At 41.8% G+C, this 20,299-nt stretch overlaps 1 protein-coding gene across 4 annotated transcripts in view; it reads right to left on the bottom strand.

The window, feature by feature from the left end:
• Window positions 1-20,299, bottom strand: part of PTPRR (protein tyrosine phosphatase receptor type R) — a 191,199-nt gene that overhangs the window by 2,984 nt on the left and 167,916 nt on the right. For 3 of the 4 annotated variants that reach the window (XM_074942046.1, XM_074942050.1, XM_074942048.1), the window contains 5 exons: window positions 17,308-17,387; window positions 15,056-15,193; window positions 7,610-7,720; window positions 5,562-5,719; window positions 1,262-1,375 (listed from right to left, as the gene is read on the bottom strand). In XM_074942046.1, the coding sequence (XP_074798147.1) occupies window positions 1,262-1,375; window positions 5,562-5,719; window positions 7,610-7,720; window positions 15,056-15,193; window positions 17,308-17,387 (601 nt within the window). The remainder of the gene's footprint in view (window positions 1-1,261; window positions 1,376-5,561; window positions 5,720-7,609; window positions 7,721-15,055; window positions 15,194-17,307; window positions 17,388-20,299) is intronic. The other variant, XM_074942047.1, reaches the window with a different exon arrangement.

Below are 20,299 nucleotides of genomic sequence, written 5' to 3'. Positions count from 1 at the left end.
CTCATATCCAGTGTGGAAAGTGAGTATAGTAGAAAGGGTGTGTGTGTGTGTGCTGTACTAGTGGAGTACTAGCTGAGGCTGTACTGCATTACCAGTGTCGTCTTTCAGATAGAAAATGAAACTGAGGCTCTTTTGGTTAACACTGAGGTCCGTCGGCCAGTGCCCCTCACAGAGTTGGGTCCCAGAAGCAGTAGGGGTTATTGCAACTTCAGAGTGTTAAAAGGAACTGCAACTTGGCCATTACAGACACACACTCACCTCCCTTCCCAGGCTTGCACCAAACCAGCTACTTGGAGTTGATATGTGTGTCTGTCTGGGAGGGAGGATATGGCCCAGGGGGAAAGGAATATGCATTGTGACATACACTTTAAACTGCTTTTGCCAACCCTTTGTCGAATTAGTTGATTTCAGTGAGAGGTTTGCATCACATGGAGTGCAGGATCCGGCCTCTCTTAATACAAGGCCTTCTAGGCCACAGAAAGTATCAGGTAAATACATTTTAAAATAATCTATGATTTTTCTAACAACAACAAAAAGACAGCTGATAGGCAGAATGGGCAAAGAAATTGTAAAACAATTTATTCAACAAATACCTTTTCTTATTTAGATCTCTTTGTTGGTTTACAATTTTGAGGTCCTTTTGTTTCCTCATTGCTATTGGATGGCCAAATAGCCAGCTGCAACTGGCAAGAAGACTCAGCTTCTTAACAGGCTCAGGCTTGGCCATTGTAATGTAGGAAACTCTTGCAAGAGAAGCACAGAACCCCAAATTCAGGTCCTGATAGAAAAGTAAAAAAAGAAAAGAACTTTTCAAAATATTCTGGTTAAAAATGTAGGGTGGGATTTTCAGAAGTGTTCAGTGCTAGTCTAACTGTGCTCCCATTGAAGTCCATAGAAAAACTCACTTTGGCATCAGTAGGAGGAGAATTAGGCAACTCTGAGAGCTTCTGAAAATCTCCCACATAGTTTTCCATAAATTTTAAATCGTCCCGCGTGTTATGTTAATAATTTAACAATTTAAACACTTCAATTCACCTTTAAGAATGGTGAATCCTTGAAAGTCTTGACATTGGTATATTTCTTACCCAACTGTGACCTTCTTTAAACAGAGTGTAGGATGCAGGACATATCCTACAAGGAGGCAGAGTATTTCTGTTCTGTGAGGTTAACAGACAAATATATCAGATCGGAATGTGGCAAACCAGGATTGAAAATGCCACATTGTGTTTTTTGTCTGACTTACAGTTCCACTGCAACTCACCTATCAACTCGTAGCTGGCAGACAATGCTTAGTGCATCCACGACGCCTTCTTCCTTCAGCTGGTGACAACCAATGGCAGTAGCAATAAAACACCCAGTTCTTCCTATTCCAGCACTGAAAGTAAAATTAAAACAAAGGTGAACAGAGCTGACAGACACCAACCTGCATCTTCAAAGAAGTTGTTCTGATGTTGGATATATGGACCTGAAAATACTCAACATGCAGAAGAGGGACTCATCAGTGGTTAGGTGCATGACTAACTCACCTTTTCTGCTAGAAAATGAATGCTCACAGAGCTGCAGCAGATAAATAGTTGTGGGTTAGTTTGTGAGGCCCATATGTTTTCACTCTGCACAAAAGTGCCTGGAGGGGGCAATGTAAATGCAAAACCTCTACAGCTCCAATGGACCTGAGGAGTCTGAGTATTCTCTGCTCCAGTTCAAGGGGAGATGTGGAGTGACCAGAGGAATCTGTCCCCGAAAGGCAGCAGAGGCCAGGGATCTGTATTCCAAGCCCCACCTCCATGGATCTTGCTCAGTTGGAGAGATTCTGTCACAGTTCTCTCCACACTAGCCATGGATGTATGCAAGACCAGTAATCATGCTGCCACTCTCTATCAGCCTCCTGTAGTGCTCTGCAATTCTGCTGAGGGGAAAGGGAGGGAGTGCTGCAACTTTCCATGTTCTGTTCCTCGTTTGCCGTCTGGGGGGAGTGTGGAAGAGGGATGGATAAAGTGAAGCACTAAGTAGTTAAATGATTGACTGCCTCACTTTATCCATCTGTTTAATGGGTATAATACTACCTCAGAGGAGTGCTGTGAGGCTTAATTCCATTAGTGTCTGTAAAGTGTTTTGAGTGTCTTGGATGAAAGGTTGCAGTATGAGTTTTATTAGGATTATATTTATGCAGTGCAGAGGACCCCAATCTCAGACTCCTGGCTATGGAATTAAAGATGGGAGTGTATTGGAGACTCAGGAACCCCAGGAGTCAGCAGTATTAAACATATAAGGATGCTAAGCCAAAAAGTGAGGGGATAGTGAGAAGCAAGACCGGCAGTCAGAAAAGACTGATTTCCTGGGGTGAGTCTGAGATCTATGCTGACAACCTATATCCTTGAATGCCGATACCATCTGGGCAAATATGTCCAAAATGGGATAGAGATATTTTATACACAGGGGAAGGCAGAGGAACTAGCCTAAACAAGCAAGTTACTGCACATACATTCTCTTCTTCAAAATATTGTGAAATCCTTTACAAATGAGGTGCATAAGTTAAAACTACCAATAGGTCAGCACTTTCACAGCAGATCCCCCTACCTCTAAGATCCTGGTAGTATTACATGATTTATATTTTCCCACGGATTAACTGTTCTTGGATAAATTCTCCAGTGTATTTGACAAAGCCAAGTTCCCATCTCCCCAGCATCAGGCAAATGTAGGTCCTATCTTTTTCCCTGATTTTACTGCAGACTATGCAAGCTAAATCTGACACTCATAGACTTTAGGACAGAAGGGACCATCACAATCATCTAGTCTGACCTCCTGCATATCTCAGGTCACAGAACCTCACCCACCCACTCCTGTAATAGACCCTGTAACCTTTGGTTGAGTCACTGGCATCCTCAAATCTTGACTTAAAGACATCAAGTTACAGAAAATGTGTTACTTGCCCTATATCCCCCTCACAAAATATCAGGGCAATTTTGTGATCTACTTACATAGGTATTTTTAAGACACCTATCACTGCACCCCTGTGGCAGTACAGTATGATGTTCTGTATTGCTGTATTGTTTGTTTGTTTGGGCTCCAATACCATAGAGTAGTGTTCATTGCCTTTTGGGAATAATAATTTCAAGGCTTAAATTCTCAGAGAAGACTTCCCAGAGCCCTCCATACTCCCCCCATTTAGGGCTCTAGGCTTCAGCTGCAGGACAGGAGTCTCAGGGACTCCAGCCCCATGGGGTGGGAGGCGCCGGGGTTGGGGGCTTCTGTACTGGTTGCAAAGGCAGTGAATGCAGCATTTTTCAGCACCCAAACTGTCAGTGTCAGATTCATCACCATGTAACCCAGGCAGTTCCTGCACCTTATATATTAATTTGTTGCTTCTTCTGGGGGCAGAGGATATCTTTTGTGTAATTTGTGTATTGCACATTATGGGCCAGCTGCTCAGTTGGCATAAATTAGCATAGTTTCATTGACTTAAATGGAGCTAAATCAGTTTATGCCAGCTGAGAATCTAGCCCTATGCCTCTATTTTTTCCTTATTTGGTCAATAAAAAAAATCTCTTACTTTGTATTTGAAGTCTGTTCATTCAAATATACATTCGGTCCAAGACCACCTAGAGGCCACAACACACTAGCTCATTTGGATGTACTATGCTACACATACAAAAGATGGTGTGTCAGTCATAGATTAGTATAAGATTTGGATGGGCACTTCAAATGACAGAGGAAACTTCTGTACCTTTAAAGTGCAATATTACTCTGAAAACTGGCTGTACAAAACAAACGCTCTTACTTAGTGGATGTGCTCCCTCCGTGTATTCAGAGTCACATCTGCTGATTTAAATGACAAAAATAAATGCGTACTCATTTTTCTCCTCTTAGCACTACAGACATAACTCTGCTGCTGAAGGGTGAGATGGATTATATTCTTTCTTACACATAATGCCCTGAATGGACATGCTATTGGAGCAGATGGGACAGCAGCCAGCGTTTGTAGGTTATTTTGTTCCATTTTACTTTTCAAATGTATTTTTTTCAAAGCTGATAATAATTTAAAAACTTAAAAGATTTTTATAGCCTTTCTGCACCAGGTTGAGGGTCATGTTTTGTCCTCAGGGGAGCATGCAGTGCTGCCACTGAAATAAATGAGAGCTGCACATATGTATCCCAGGCAAACAGCCCCAAATTTGAAAGTTTTGTGAGATCTGGACACCTCTATCCCATAAATCAGAAGATTAAAATGTGGGCAAGTATGTTGCTAGAAGAGGGAGTATGACACTGCCACTACAGCGTCATGTTCATTTTATTAGGGACACAGTGATTTCAGACCCCCCTCCGAATGACACCAAGTTCCATTGTGCCCCTCCTCATGAAAAAGCATTACTGCGCAAATGGGAACCTGGCAGTTCATTCATAGATTTGTGGATTGCTTAAGAAAACAAAACAAAACAAAATAGTAAAGAGTGATGGGCAACATTGGGGTGGTTATGGTTTTTGGAAAATCTCCTTGGATTTGGTTTGGCATAATGAGGGGTTGTTCAAATCTCTGGATCGTATTTATCCAAATCCCAGAAATATGGAGCTAGCAGAGGTAGTTTGAGAAGAAAAGTTCTGGTTTTGACCTATGTCTAGCAAAAAGTGCATTATAGCACCATGATTATAAGAGAAAACAGGCATGGAAATAATTTTTTTCTAGGTTGCCTCATCTCCTAACCCCTTTTCAAGTAATATAACAAATCTGAAATTGCCTACTACTATTTCATGATGTACAATTTAGTTCACTACAGTACACAGAGTAAAATGATAGATGATTAACAGAACTGACTGAATTCTGATGAGCAAAATGGGCAGCATTTGGCTCACTCTGATTTGTGGGGTAACACTATTTATGGTTTGTGAGTATTCAGCCAACTGCCAAGCAGTTGTGAAAATGTTCACAAACCCCAGAATGAACATGAATTTTAGTACTAATGTGTATTCATTTGAAAAATTTTACCTCAAGTTTGTGATTCATTATTCTCCCGTTTAAAAAGTTTCAGGCAGCCAATCATGGGGCAGAACATGTTACTAATCACACAACATGAATAATGGACAACAAATAGCTAAAGTGAACAGTGAACAACATGGAACACAGACTGACAACTATTCCTCAGAACTGTCTTTCAAACACTTACCTAATTCATTAGCAGAGATCAGGATGGGTTCAGGAACTATTCACTACCAAAATATGGCTAAATTTCTAAAAAATAGCAACGCAAACTAACAGTTCAACCAGAATTTAGTAAAAGCGTTGTGGAACTTTCTCTTAACCACTTCCAGAAAGGCCCTATTTGAATAGGAAAGGGCCTTGTGATCTGAGGCCCTTTTCTGTAGCCAGTGGTGTGGGAGCAATTTTTATAGTGGGGGTGCTGAAGGTGGAAACCATGTATTTGGGTTGTTATTACTACTTTAAGCCAGGCAGTGCGGCAGCACCCAATGCTCCCCTAGTTCCTGCACCTATGTCTGTAGCCCTACTATAAGAATTCCAAGCCATTGAGTTTTGCACTAATTCTTTTAAGAAAACTGTAGTAGATTACCTGCAGTGCACAATTACAGGCCCTCTACCAGCTGATGCCATCCTGTCCTCTTCCACATCCAGCATAAGCTGCAAAAGAGGTTGAGCACTGTCTGGGGTTTTGTGGTCCGGCCAGGATGTGTACCAATAGTGTTTCACATTTTGGGACTGACTCCCTTGCTGGAAATAATGTAAAGATATCACTTATACACTTGTGAAGAACAATTTTGCAATTAATTTTATTTCTTTCGATATGATAAGCTTTGGACACATGCATGTATGAAGGCAGAATTTGGCCCATTTACATACATTATCAAACCAAATACCGGTGATTATTTGGGGAATCCAACAGCTGATAAATTGCATACCTTGATATGGTGAAACAAGATACTCAGGCCCAGATTCTCTTCTGCTCCTATTTACACCAGATGACTAGGGTCACCACGGGTCCTTATTATCAGCTGGGGATTGCCAGAGTGTAATGCACTCTGGCCAGACCTTCTCTCTGCCCTCTGCACTGTGGGATGTGAACAGAGGGGCTAGCATAGAAAGAGGAGTGTAGCAATGGGAGTGGAGTAAGGCCAGAGAATATGGCCTTTAAATTGTATTCATATTCATGAAATTGCTTAATTTGTCCACTATCTGCTAAAAGACCTTATCATAAGTATTGAAGCAGGTCTTACATGAGAACTACAATATCCTAGGTATATGAACACAGGAACTACCTTATTGGATCAGACTAGTAGCCCATCTCGTCCAGCATTCTGTTTCTGAGGCCTGGTCTACACTGGGGGGAAGGGGAGGTCGATCTAAATTACTCAACTTCCACTATGTTAATAACATAGCTGAAGTCGACGTACTTAGATCTACTCACCGTGGTGTCTTCACCGCAGTAGGTGGACTGCTGACACTCCCCTGTCAACTCCGCCTACACTTCTTGCTCCGGTGGAGTACCGGAGTCGACGGGAGAGTGCTCAGCGGTCGATTTATCACGTCTTCACTAGACGCGATAAATCAACCCCCACTAGATAGATTGCTCTGGAGGTAAGTGTAGACATGCCTTAAGAGTGGCTACTACCAGATTCTTCAGAAGCAGATGAAGGAACCTTATTGTGGACAATTATGGAATAAGTTGCTCATAGGAGGAGTTTCTTCCTAACTCCAGACAGGCTTATGCCCTGAAGCACCAAGTTTATATTGCTTATATTTTTATCTTATCTAATGAACTGTGGGTGTTCTCATCATCCATATAAATATCTAATCCTTCTCTGAATCCTGTTAAATTCTGGGGCCCCAACTCTCACTTAAACTCTCCCTTTACATTGCTCTTAGGGTTGCCAGGTGTCCAGTTTTCGACTGGAAAGTCCAGTCAAAAGGGGGACCTGGCAGTGTCCAGTCAGTTCTACTGACTGGACACCAAAAGCCCAGTTCTGCAGGGCAGGGGTGCCGGGTCATTAAACCGCACCAGCCCCTGCTCAGATGGGGCTGCCTCCTACCTGCAGGCAGGCTCCTTGTCAGGCAGCAGTAGCTCCTGTCCCAGCCCCAAGCAGAGGAAGCCCAGCTGGGGGTGCGGGGCAGGAGGTGGAGACGATCCAGCTAGCAACAGGAGGAAGGGGGAAGAGGAGTGAGTGTTGGGGGCAGGGCCTTGAGGAAGAGGTGGGGTAGGGGTGGGGCCTCGAGTGAAGTGGCAGGGAAGGGGCAAGGCCTCAAGGAAAGAGGCAGAGAAGGGGTGAATCTCAAGGGTCCAGATACCAGCAATTAGAAAGGTGACAACCCTAATTGCTCTGACAATGTAAAGGGGCCTTAAAGTGAGTGTAACTTAAGTGGGTATAACTTTAAGGCCCCTTTACACTGCCAGAGTGATGTAAAATGGCCTTAATATAAATGCTTCAGGTCCTAGGTCTCAATTATACCTTGTGGCAGTGAGGCCCTTAGGTTAGTTATGAATAGTGGAAAAATGTGCCCTTTTTCAGTTTTAAATGTATTGCCGTTCAATTTCATTAAACATTCAACAGTGAAGTATTACGGATATTGGAAGGACATTTCCCCATAACAGCCATAGATCATTACCTTTAATGTAAGGTTGCGGACAGTATAGTTCTCACACTCTTGCACATTGTTAACGAGGACTTCAACTTTCCCATAGATCCCTCTCTTTTCTGGCCAATAGAGCACACATTTCTGAAAAGGAAACATCAGTGTGAATCCAGATACTAATTACTTGATGTATGGGCAGGCGGGTGAAGCTCCCCCTTGGGGAGGCGATCCCCCTGCCCGCCTCTTGTGGCCGAGGCCCCGCCCTCACACACTGCTCTCAGTTCCCCCCCCCCACCATGGCCCTGATCAGGGCAGGGGGCCGACCTTGGCCCCTCTCCCTGCCATGGCCCCGGGGCAGGGGGAGGTCTGAGAGCTCAATTGGGGTCACAGGTGGTGGGGGAGCTGAGAGCTCAGCACCAGCCAGGGTCGAGCTCTCAGCCTTGGCTGGGACTACGGCAGAGCTCTAGGCCCTGGCTGGAGCCCCGAGCCCCTCCCCCATCCTGCCCCTTCTGCCTGCAGCTTTGTCCATGGCCCCACCCCATTCCACCCCTTCCCCTGTGGCCCCACCCTATTCCACACATGGCCCCGGCCCCATTCTGCCCCCACTCCACATCTTTCCCCCCTGGAGCTCCGCCCACCCCCTGCTCACTCCTCCTCCCCCGCTACCCTGAGACCGGAAAAGCTCTGTGCCCCTGCTGTAGCTCCGGAGCTGCGATGGTGAGTGAGAGTTCCTCCACCCGGGGAACATGGCTGGGGAGATTTTTCAGGGGGCCCCAAATCTGCCATGCCTCCCCCCGCCCCCCGCAGTATGAGGTTTGGAGAGGCTTAGTCTCCTCTGGCCTCCATTATATGCCGCCTATGATTTGATGATACTGATATCAGATTCTTATCAGAACAGTATCTGTCTGAAAATCACATATTGAAGCAATCAAGGTGATATTCACATATTGTGAATGTCAGAAACATTTATGAGTAACAGATTGCAGGTGTCCTGATGAATGTTTTAGGGTCTAATTCTTAGAATATGCTGAGCAGCCACAAATCCAGTTGAAGCATCTGTGTAAATCAGGCCCAACCTGTCTCACGTTGGGCATCCAAAAACAGAAGTATCCAAAATCAGAGGCTACTTTTGAAAACTAGCCTTTAAAATCTTAATCCATTATACTGAACACTTTGAATAGTATTTGATGCTTAAAAATTCAACTAAGTTTGACTGAAGAAAAATATTTTGAACAAAAGATAAATTCAAAATCCAAGTTGGATTTTTGCAGGTATATTTTTATAAATGTACAGAGTGAAATCCTGAAGCCATTACTTAGTTTCTCTTCAGGCAAAAGACCTAAATGGAACTTTTGCCTTTGTGAGGATTGAAACTGAGTAAAGGACTCAGAATTTCTCCCACTCCCACATAAGAATTGTATCCCTATTTACTATCTAGGGCCCTGATGCATCAAAGCACCTAAACACAGACTTAAATCCATGCTTAAGCCCTTTGATAAACTGAAGCCTAAGAAAGAAGTGTCTATTCAATTTCTGAGCTGCAATGAAGATAAAATTCTCTTGCCTAAAATACTTGAGTAAACCTATAAATATAGAGCATTCTTATTGAACTAGTAAAGTGATATACTCTTCCAGAAGGTTTCAGAGTAGCAGCCGTGTTAGTCTGTATCCGCAAAAAGAAAAGGAGGACTTGTGGCACCTTAGAGACTAACCAATTTATTTGAGCATAAGCTTTCATGTGCTACAGCTACTTGCCAAGCATCCATTCAACGGCAGATGTAGAAACAGAGAGTACTAAGAAATCAAACTCTCAGGTGGAATACCATGTTTACCTGCAGCATAGCTACTATTCATTTCAAATACAGATCACATGAAACTTACAGAAAACACTGAGTAACGAATACACAGAAAAAACCCTGAACCATAGAACAAACTGTCCTACACCCACATGAGGGACTTTTTCTACTGTCACCAGCAACTCCTGATACAAAGAACAACGTATATTCAGATAGCTGCTACTTAACAGCCCCCATTGCACAGCAAAACAAAATCATTGCTTTAATGTCATTCATTTTCAGACACCACAATTTCTAGTATATACTGCTAAAACTGGGGAAAAAAATCAGTATAGTTCAGGTTAAACATTACAGTGAAATGCAAGACTTGACCATCAGGCAAGATCTTTAAATTTCTGGTGTACCTTATCACTCAATAGCTCATTGAGCTGAATGGAAACACTCTGGAGCATAAACGTTCTTCTACAAAGAAATGCTCATTACCTTAATAATGTGAGATGTGTGGAAAACACATTTTTTGTAACTGAAATTGCACTGACCAATTTGACTGGTTTCATTCAAAGAAGAGTCATCAGTTGCACCGTAAGACTTGCAGAGCTACCATACCTCTTAAATGCTGTCTCTCTGAAGATACCAAGAATGGCAAGAAAACACCCTAATAAATTTATAAGAAAAAAGCGTTCAAAAGTTCAGCAGCCACACCATGTGACATATGGCCACTATCAACTATGTGATCTGAAAGGCATGCCCCTCCCTGGGAGTTTAGTTTTCATTGTTAATATGGGAAATGAAAAGTCTAAATGTGCAGTTGCACCCTGACAATCAACAACGGTGCAGTCAGCTTCTGAACCTTCTTGATAAATGAGAATACTGTGTGCTGCTCTCCAAAGACTTCAGAACCTCCTTAAAAGTGTTTTTCTTGACTCTTTACCAGCACAGTAATTGGCAGCTTGCACTGTGTGGACAATGCAATCGGATTGTTAATTAAAACAATCCTCAGTTAATATCTCATCTACATTTAGTAAAATACAATAGCTTAATTTTAACAGTCTCCATGCTGGTTTTGAAAATACCATGGCGATAACAAAAAAGAAGACCTGAAAACAGAGCTAGACTCAAGTGGTTCAGGCACTTCCAAAAAGTCAGATACCAGGGAAATGATCATATTTTGGAATGTATTGCAACAAATGGATGATATATAAAACAAATTGGGACAGCGATTGTCTTCAGACAATCTTGCAGAAACTCCACAGGTATACAAATATGAAAGAAGGAAATTGCCCGATACCTACAATTTCACATGGCAAGAAAACTGGACCACAAGTTTTCATAGTACTCATCTTTTAGAACAGGTATTTTTGAAAGCTGTTCAAAAACCACCCACTGGGTCATTCAAACAACTTCATAATCTTATTTCCGTACTGAGAAAACTCTTAGTGTATTGGATACGGCGACTGTGTTTGTGTATGGGGAGAGAGAGGAGTTCCATGGTCCTTAACTGAGTTATAAAACCCTATGGAGCCCATCACTTCTCCTTGCGATATTGTATCTGCTCCTTGCCATTCACAGTGTGGCTCCTTGGCCTCTTTTTAATTTTCCTTTATAGGCGCTCACCTATTTAAATGCTTTCTAAACGAGTGGTCATCACATTCATAATTACAGGTGAGATTTTCAAAAGTGTCTGAGATCACTAGAAACACAAGTGCCATTGACTTCCCATGGGACTGGTGCTCCCAATTCTCTTAGGCACGTCTGAAAATCTCTCCCTATTTTCAGTCCACTCCTGCAGTACCTATACCGGGTGGGAGACGCTGAGCTTAAAAACTAGCTCTATACCTTTCCTCCTTTCCCCACCCCCTCACTCACAACCTTTATACATATTTCTGATAGTGGCAGCTTCTTAAAACCAACTTAAATTGTGATAAACACAAAAGGTGCAGCAAGTACATAATGAGTAATATGGGCCAAATTATCTGCTGAAATAACTGTACTGAAGTCAATGGTGGCATGATGACAGCAGAAAATGTCTCCCTATATTATTAAGCGTGGTTTATATTAAGCCTGATTCTGCCTCTGTCACTCATGTCAAGTAGCAGCTTATGCCACAAGATGACCCAGGGAGTGAGGTCACATGAGTAAGGCTGACAGAAACTGGCCCTAAGGAAGCATGGGTTGGCTGTACATGGTACGTAGTGCGGGGAAAAACAAACAGTTCTTAATAAAACCCCACATTTGTACTGTATATGCATAGCCTGGATCACCCACCACAAGCAGTAATGAAGACTCCTGAAAGCTTCTGAGCCCTGACTTTTCACAGCAGAAATGTTCATGTTCAGCATAATGTTATTCAGCACAGGAGGAATGGGGCCTGCATACAAGATTTGTGTATTGGAAGGCTGAAAGAGATGGGGGATGCTGCTTTTGAACATCTGTGTGTTTTATAAACAAACCTCCCTGAAAATGATGGGTATGCTGCAGAGAACAAAGGCGGCAAAAAATTACAATGCTATTTTGCCAGATAGCAGCTATTTTGTCTTCTTTGCAGGCAGTAAATATTTTACTAAAAAAGTTAACAGATTGTTTTCTTCTCAGTAGAAAGTAAAATCCCGAACAATTCAGCTTACAAAAAGAAAAGGAGTATTTGTGGCACCTTAGAGACTAACCAATTTATTTGAGCATAAGCTTTCGTGAGCTACAGCTCACTTCATCGGATGCATACTGTGGAAAGTTTAGAAGATCTTATTATATACACACAAAGCATGAAAAAATACCTCCTCCCACCCCACTCTCCTGCTGGTAATAGCTTATCTAAAGTGATCACTCTCCTTACAATGTGTATGATAATCAAGTTGGGCCATTTCCAGCACAAATCCAGGTTTTCTCACCCCCCCCACACATTGGAGCATTTGCTCCAACCCCTCAGACAGAGACAGACACCTACAAGATCTCTATCAAGCATTCTTACAACTACAATACCCACCTGCGGAAGTGAAGAAACAGATTGATAGAGCCAGAAGAGTTCCCAGAAGTCACCTACTACAGGACAGGCCTAACAAAGAAAATAACAGAACGCCACTAGCCGTCACCTTCAGCCCCCAACTAAAACACCTCCAACCCATTATTAAGGATCTACAACCTATCCTGAAGGGTGACCCAACACTCTCACAAATCTTGGGAGACAGGCCAGTCCTTGCCTACAGACAGACCCCCAACATGAAGCAAATACTCACCAGCAACCACATACCACACAAGAGAACCACTAACCCAGGAACCTATCCTTGCAACAAAGCCCGTTGCCAACTGTGCCCACATATCTATTCAGGGGACACCATCACAGGGCCTAATAACATCAGCCACACTATCAGAGGCTCATTCACCTGCACATCCACCAATGTGATATATGCCATCACGTGCCAGCAATGCCCCTCTGCCATGTACATTGGTCAAACTGGACAGTCTCTACGTAAAAGAATAAATGGACACAAATCAGATGTCAAGAATTATAACATTCATAAACCAGTCGGAGAACACTTCAATCTCTCTGGTCACGCGATTACAGACATGAAAGTCGCTATTTTACAACAAAAAAACTTCAAATCCAGACTCCAGAGAGAAACTGCTGAATTGAAATTCATTTGCAAATTGGATACAATTAACTTAGGCTTGAATAGAGACTGGGAGTGGCTTAGTCATTATGCAAGGTAGTCTATTTCCCCTTGTTTTTTCCTACCCCCCCCCCCCCCCGACGTTCTTGTTAAACCCTGGATTTGTGCTGGAAATGGCCCACCTTGATTATCATACACAATGTAAGGAGAGTGGTCACTTAAGATAAGCTATTACCAGCAGGAGAGTGAGTTTGTGTGTGTGTGGGGGGGGGGGGGTGAGAAAACCTGGATTTGTGCTGGAAATGGCCCAACTTGATTATCATACACATTGTAAGGAGAGTGATCACTTTAGATAAGCTATTACCAGCAGGAGAGTGGGGTGGGAGGAGGTATTTTTTCATGCTTTGTGTGTATATAATAAGATCTTCTAAACTTTCCACAGTATGCATCCGATGAAGTGAGCTGTAGCTCACGAAAGCTTATGCTCAAATAAATTGGTTAGTCTCTAAGGTGCCACAAGTACTCCTTTTCTTTTTGCAAATACAGAATAACACGGCTGTTACTCTGAATTCAGCTTACAATCATCAGGCAGTTCTTAACATTTCTTCCCAGAGTTGTTCATTAGAATGTCAGAACAGTTCATGTAAACACAGACCTTCTCCAAGTAGCCTGGGAACACTAAAGATGTCTCACCCTCTTTTATTAGGAGGAAATTACCACTGTCAGTCCACAACAATGCTGATAAACACTAGCGTGGCAGGCCTGACCAATTCAGGTAAACACAGGGTTTCCTGATATGTTGGAAACCATTGGACATTTCTTTCAAGTCATTCTTCTCACACAGTGTTAGAAGTAAGTGTTTAAAAATTCAGTATTTCCTTCGTCAAATATTTGTTATTCTGTTACTGGGGCGAGTTTTCAAAAATATTCCATTAATGAAAGTTACCCAGACATTGGTTTGGCTGGTCTACAGTATCAAAATGGGGCCGGGTGTGAAAATATGTGGGATATTTACGGCACAGACCTATGTTATATAGCTTTCCTGTTTGATATGTTATAAACACTGTATGCTCAACTCCAAAGTAAGAGAGAAAAAGGACCAGATTGGGGGGTACGTGTAGAAGGGAAGGTATAATCAGCCTTCTGCCCACCTGTAACCCCTCAACCAGAGACCAGGCACAATTAAAGGCCCTGCACTCTCAGGGTGAAATTCACTCCATACAGAAGGCCTGTGCACCATTTATGTCTCATTTAAGCTTTAAAAATAGGATTAAATAGGACTTAAGTGATGCATACACTTTGCGCTGGTCCTCTGCACAAAGATGATTTTCACCCTCAGTGCCTTGGGCAGTTGATTTGTGTTCTTCCACCATAATGGAGAACCTGGCATCAATTTGTACAAGTATTAAATAAAGCTAATAAAATAGGTAGGTGGGAGTCCATCCAAAAGTCACAGAAAATATAACAGGCCTTATCTGGCCTTAGCAATTAATGAGCAATGGTCACATATTCTCCGTGTTAATGTAAGGAACTATATATTTCCATACTGGCTAGATATGACCCTACTATTGACTAAATGCTCCCAAAATGTATTTCTCAACATGAATTAGGTTGTTTTGTAAAACTTGGGATGGATTCTTTAGGAGTTGTCTCTGTTTGTTCCAAAGTGCAGGTCTGGAACATAGAGGTGAAATCTTCCTTGGACATTACAGCATCCAAAAGAAGAAAATATTCTATATATAATTAAAATTAACAGGTAATGACCCCATATTTACAAGTGCTACCTAACTATATGTGGAGTGTTTCTCATAACTGCCACCCCTCAGCCTCCATGAATATGCTGGGATATGCTTTATACATCTCTTGAGATTGCTATATAATGTTATATCTAATTATCTATCTTAGGTTTTTCCATAATGACCATCACCATAACATATAAGAGCTGGTTATCTGCTGGTATCATATCTACTATGAGGTTCTTTCTACAAAGGATGTTATATACTGTGAGATGTATAGACAGTCTTATTTACAATACAACCACTGGAGTAATTTCTGGATGTAGCCAGTTGATATCATACCTCATTTTTTTCTTTCAGCTTTGTGATCATAACAATGACAGGGCTATCTTCCTGCCAAACCATCTGCCAGAAATCATTCACGGTATTAATCATGGGACCCTGAGTTGCAATGAAGGACTTCTCCTTACCACCGTAACCCTGGTTTAGAAACAGACACAGAAGTATTTGATTTAAAGTCATGCATTGCACAGAGATCTTAGTTGAAAGTTCCAAAGAAAGAAATGGGAATCTAGACCACAAGATAAATTAAAACAGAAAGCTTGCATGACCTGGTACAGCTGTCAAAAATTGTCCAGTGGAACAGTTTTTTGCTGGAAAATTCTAATTTGATGTAACCAAAATATTCCACTGCAATGTGCTGGTTTTGTTGAAACTTCCCTGCCTACCTGGTTTCCTGCTAGCCCGCCCAGCTCCCTGGTTTCCTGGACTGCCTGCTTGGCTGCCCAACTTGTCAAGCCCCTTGTTTGGTGGGCAGGTGGGCTTCCTGGCTCCCTGATAGTTGGTTCTCCATCTGCCCAACTTGTTGACTCCCTGCCTGGTAGCTGGGCTGCCTCTCTCTGCTTGGCTCCCTAGGTGGCTGGCTCCCTGGTTGCCTGACTCCCTGGCTGCCTAATTCCCAGGCTGCTTGGTTACCTTGCTGTGCAAATGGCGAGCTGGCAAAGCAGCCGGCTTCCCTGTTGTCCAGTGCCAAAACGGATTGTTCCATTTCACATGAAATTCCTCAATGTAAATATTTTGTGCTGATGCAGAATGAAACAAAATGAAACACTGACACTGCAGAATTTCCCACAAAACAGAAATTCCCTTTTCTGGCCAGTTCTACCTGTTAGTTAGTATTTCTGCTGTATTCAAAGGATGATATTGTTAGCAACAGGCCATAAAAAACAAATGAGAGTGAACAGAATAGAAATATGAAACTAAGTAGTACCATGAAGATTTATGAAGGGAAAAGAGTTTTTGAATACATAAATCCTTATAGACTCAGAAGCTCCAATTTATACTTGCTAAGCAAAAAATGCCTCTGAGACCTTATATATGGGACATTCTGTCAGGATAGCACGAACCTTGAGACACACTGAAAATTATAAGCAAGCAAAGGAAAGAAGGAGTGAGTGGGGAAATGAATGAGTCATGTCTGTATTCATCTTTATCATGTGAAAAGGAAAACTTGTGAACTTGTACACTGAACTTGGATCCAGCTCTAAAGAAGGAGTTCTTTTGAACCTTGCTGGCCAGCGAAGGCTGCAGCAACCTCAAAAAGGAATGAATTATTAAAGAATAAAATAATTGGCAGAGCCAGATATTGTAACTTTGTTTCTCTCTTCAGTGAAACCATTTCCACAACCACAGGGACAATGGAGCAATCCACTGACTTATCCATTACACAGAACAATGCAGCAGATCCTCAGCTGGTATAAATGATCATAGCTGTATTGAGTGATATGCCCCAACATCTCTTGTCAATGACAGGTGTGTCAGAATGTTCAGACAGTCGAGAATACTGAAGTGTCTAGGGTGCTTTACAATATACTGTGAATTCATGTGAAATTTAATTTACTCACTGTTACATTTTTTTAAAAATCATTGACAATGTTACCAGTGTCAGCAATATGAAACACCATGGTACTTCATTCTCTGGAGGGAAGGAATACTTCACATGACTCAATACATGGCCTAATTTCTCTCGCTCACTTAAAAGCAGCATTGATGCTCTTTAAATGGAATCATTCTCCTTAACTATATTGATGTCTGTGATGCAAAGCCTTGACAGTACAGATGTAAAGTGAGACGCGGGGGGTGGGGACGGAGGGGGGGCCGGACACTATGTGTGTGTAGGTGTATATATTTATGTATTGCTGTTTTAAAAAAGCAAAATGACTTCCTTTATGGAGTGGAGTGGAGTGAGGTTCTGAAACAACTTCTCATGAGAAGTAGTGGGGGCAAACAACCTAACTAGTTTTAAGATGGAGCTTGATGCTGAGTTTATGAATGGGAGGTCCCTTCCAGAGCTATGTCCTGTGTGACCATAGGTTAAATACGTACATAACTCTTGGGTGCTTTATTATAAACACCCCATCGGGACCACTTTATCTCACCAATAGTGAGAGAGAGGTAGGGTAGACTTTATCCTTATATCATACAAGGTGAAGTCGACAGAAATAAAAGGAGAGTGGAGCCCAAATGGAATCAACTATTCTGCTGGAAAACAGAATACTGTCTCAGGAGCACCCAAAGAATGTGTGTTTACTTACCCTAATGTAGTTAGCATTTATGTAGGTGCTCAAGGAGTCAGCTGCATTCTTTGGTTTCAAACACACTCTGCTTAGCGGATCTAAGAAGTCAGGAAAGATGGAAATTGAAAAGAAAATCACAAAGAGAAGATTTCTATTGAGAATCGCAGAAGTGAATCAAAGACTAGTTGGAGCAAAATAATCTACCATTATCTTGGTGCTGCATTTTGCATTTTTGGTGAAACTCACTCCTAGACAGAGGGTTTACAAAAGGCCTAAACATCATGTAAGTCCCATTAACACCGGTGTTCTGAGGGCTTAAGTGAACCTTAAATCAGGCAAAGGCACTGTATTGATCCTTCTGCACAGGGTGAATTGTCTTTTTGTATAGAAGGAACGTTCACTGTAACTCAACATACAAACATTTCATTTGAATAGGTGTCTTGTATCTGGAGAAATGTATAGCCAAACTAGAAGAACATTTTCCTTCAATTGCCTATTATTTTGGGGCAAATCCTATTCCCAGCCTCCTCCATGGCCTTTGAGGGTCCTAGCTGGACTGGGACAGAAGCAATTCTGTTGAGCACAGGGCTGATGGGATGCTAAGTCCCTATGTAGGGGATTTTAAATCTCTTGTTCATCATGGAGCTGTGCTCCTGGGGAATCTGTTCACCCTAGGGGGTTTGAACGGGGGCCAGAAGTTTCTCAGTTACATAGATCTACTCAACAGTCCTCTCCACAAAAAGACACAGGGAGGAGGGTGCATAGGAGCCCACACTGTAACTGCCTAGCAGCTACTACTTTACCCTCCTCCACTCATTTTCTGCAAAAATGTCATCCCTTCAACAAAATAAAACGGAAACCGTGTTCTCTCACATCTGGGGTGAAAAAAAGGAAACCTTTCTCTGGCAGATTGCTTAGACAAATAAAATAAAAGTAGCAGCTGTTTGAAGTTACCATATCTACTCTATTGGAAATAGTCCCTGGAGAGATGATTACTAGGCGGAGTCCAAGCGTGGTGTAAAAAGGTGTATGCGTGTTGAATTGTGGAATCAGCATATGTATGTTATTTTATCTGTTGGTAACATCTAGTATTCTCACAGCATTGCATCTGGGGTTCTAGTCTATATTTTTGTCTAGAACAAAAGGGACAATGGGGGGAGTGATAGTTCAGTGGTTTGTGCATTGGCCTGCTAAACCCAGGGTTGTGAGTTCAATCCTTGAGGGGGCTATTTAGGGATCTGGGGCAAAAATTGGGGATTGGTCCTGCTTTGAGCAGGAGGTTGGACTAGATAACCATCTGAGGTTCCCTCCAACCCTGATATTCTATGTACATAATTTATGCTTAACTCCCACTGAAATTAACAAGAGTCCATTGCTTGGAGCCACAGCAGGGTTTAGGATCATGTTTTATAAAATATACTTCTTAGAATATGAAACTGCATTCATGTCCTTCAGTTCAGGCTACAGTACAAGCAGGAAGGCTTTCTCATTTTGTGTGCTCAGAGAGTAAAATGAACCCTAGTTAGCCTGGGTTAAAAATCTCTCTGTTTGCCTTCCCAAACCTCTTCACACAGAGATTTTTTTTCCTTTCCCTTAACCACATGAGGACAGGAAACCTCTTATTCCTTTTCAGTACAGTGATTATTAGCCATTTCCACAAACGCCTTAGGCAACATGTCCTTGGAAAAACACCCACTTCCTTTAGCTTTCACAATGCTTATGATCCTGATGTAGCCTGACCTCTACCCTAAAAATGCTCTTAGAAGAAGACTCAACCTCCAGGCTGTTTAAATATTTTTCATGCTGAATTTCCCCAGATATTAATGAATCACTAAATATTTTATTAAGATCCTTTTATGATTCCAATCAACTGAGTGACCACTATTTGAAAATCATAATGTTGCATACACTAGCAATCACTCCCAGATATAAACTGTTTAGAAAATGGATGTATGGTATCTATGCAACTTTGAAATGAGGAGACATTGTTTAAGGAGCAGTGGGCATTACTCTGTTATTCACAAGTAGGAGTAGTTAAATTACCCATGTTAGTGATTTTTTGGACAAGAATGGTAAAGACTCAGGATCTGGTGTCAGGACAGCGGACATATCTTCCGGGGTGATTGTGATACTTAATTCATTAAAGTTTGTAAAACACTTTGAGATATAGAAGATGCTATGAAAGTGCTGAGTATTATAATTATGAATGCCTGGAGGTGGAAGTGGCATTTAAACAAAGGACCCCATCTTGTACTCTTTACGGAGGTAAAATTACCATTGCCTTCTTTCATGTTCCCCATACGGGAAACTTCTACTTTCCCCATCTTTAAGACATTACTAATATCCCATTTTTGTCATGAAGCATGCAAGCTTCAGAGGTCATATACCACTCTATATATGTCCTGGCTTGTATGCTCGTCCCCCCCCCCCTCTATTTTTGTATGCCTTTAGACTGTAAGCCCTCTGGGTGTCAGGCTATATGATCATTTACAATATACTTCAAATGATTACTAATAATAAATCATTCATTAATATTGTCCCCAGTCCTGACTCCTATACTCAACAGATGTTCTGAAATGTGCAAAAGGCTGGTTTCATGGTACTGATCTTTAGGAGCCAAAAAAGAGAAATTTGTTCACATATTTGCTTAATTCTGCAGACTCAGAAGTCTCACAAAACTTTGGATAGACATCTAACCTTTTAAGAGTCATCTATCCCTAATTATTTTCCCTCTGTTTGCTCATGGAATTGATAAGTTTTGGCGGTAGCTGACATTATTTGGCTAATATTATAAGGTGGAATTTGAAAATATTGTATGAGTCATGGATCTTTATTCATACAGCAAATTTCATAACTGGCTCAAAATTCCAGTTGTATAAAACACCTGTAAACCATGCATATCACTTTCCAAACTACCAACATATTGCCCACTGGAAAAATATCTCATCGATTCAAGGTATGTAAATATATGCATGATTCAATTATATTCCACATGTAAAAGTGATCATTC

Source organism: Natator depressus, chromosome 1, assembly GCF_965152275.1.
Source record: "Natator depressus isolate rNatDep1 chromosome 1, rNatDep2.hap1, whole genome shotgun sequence".
Classification (NCBI taxonomy): domain Eukaryota; kingdom Metazoa; phylum Chordata; order Testudines; family Cheloniidae; genus Natator; species Natator depressus.
Note: the sequence above shows the minus strand (reverse complement) of the source record. Positions and strands in the feature narration are given on the sequence as shown.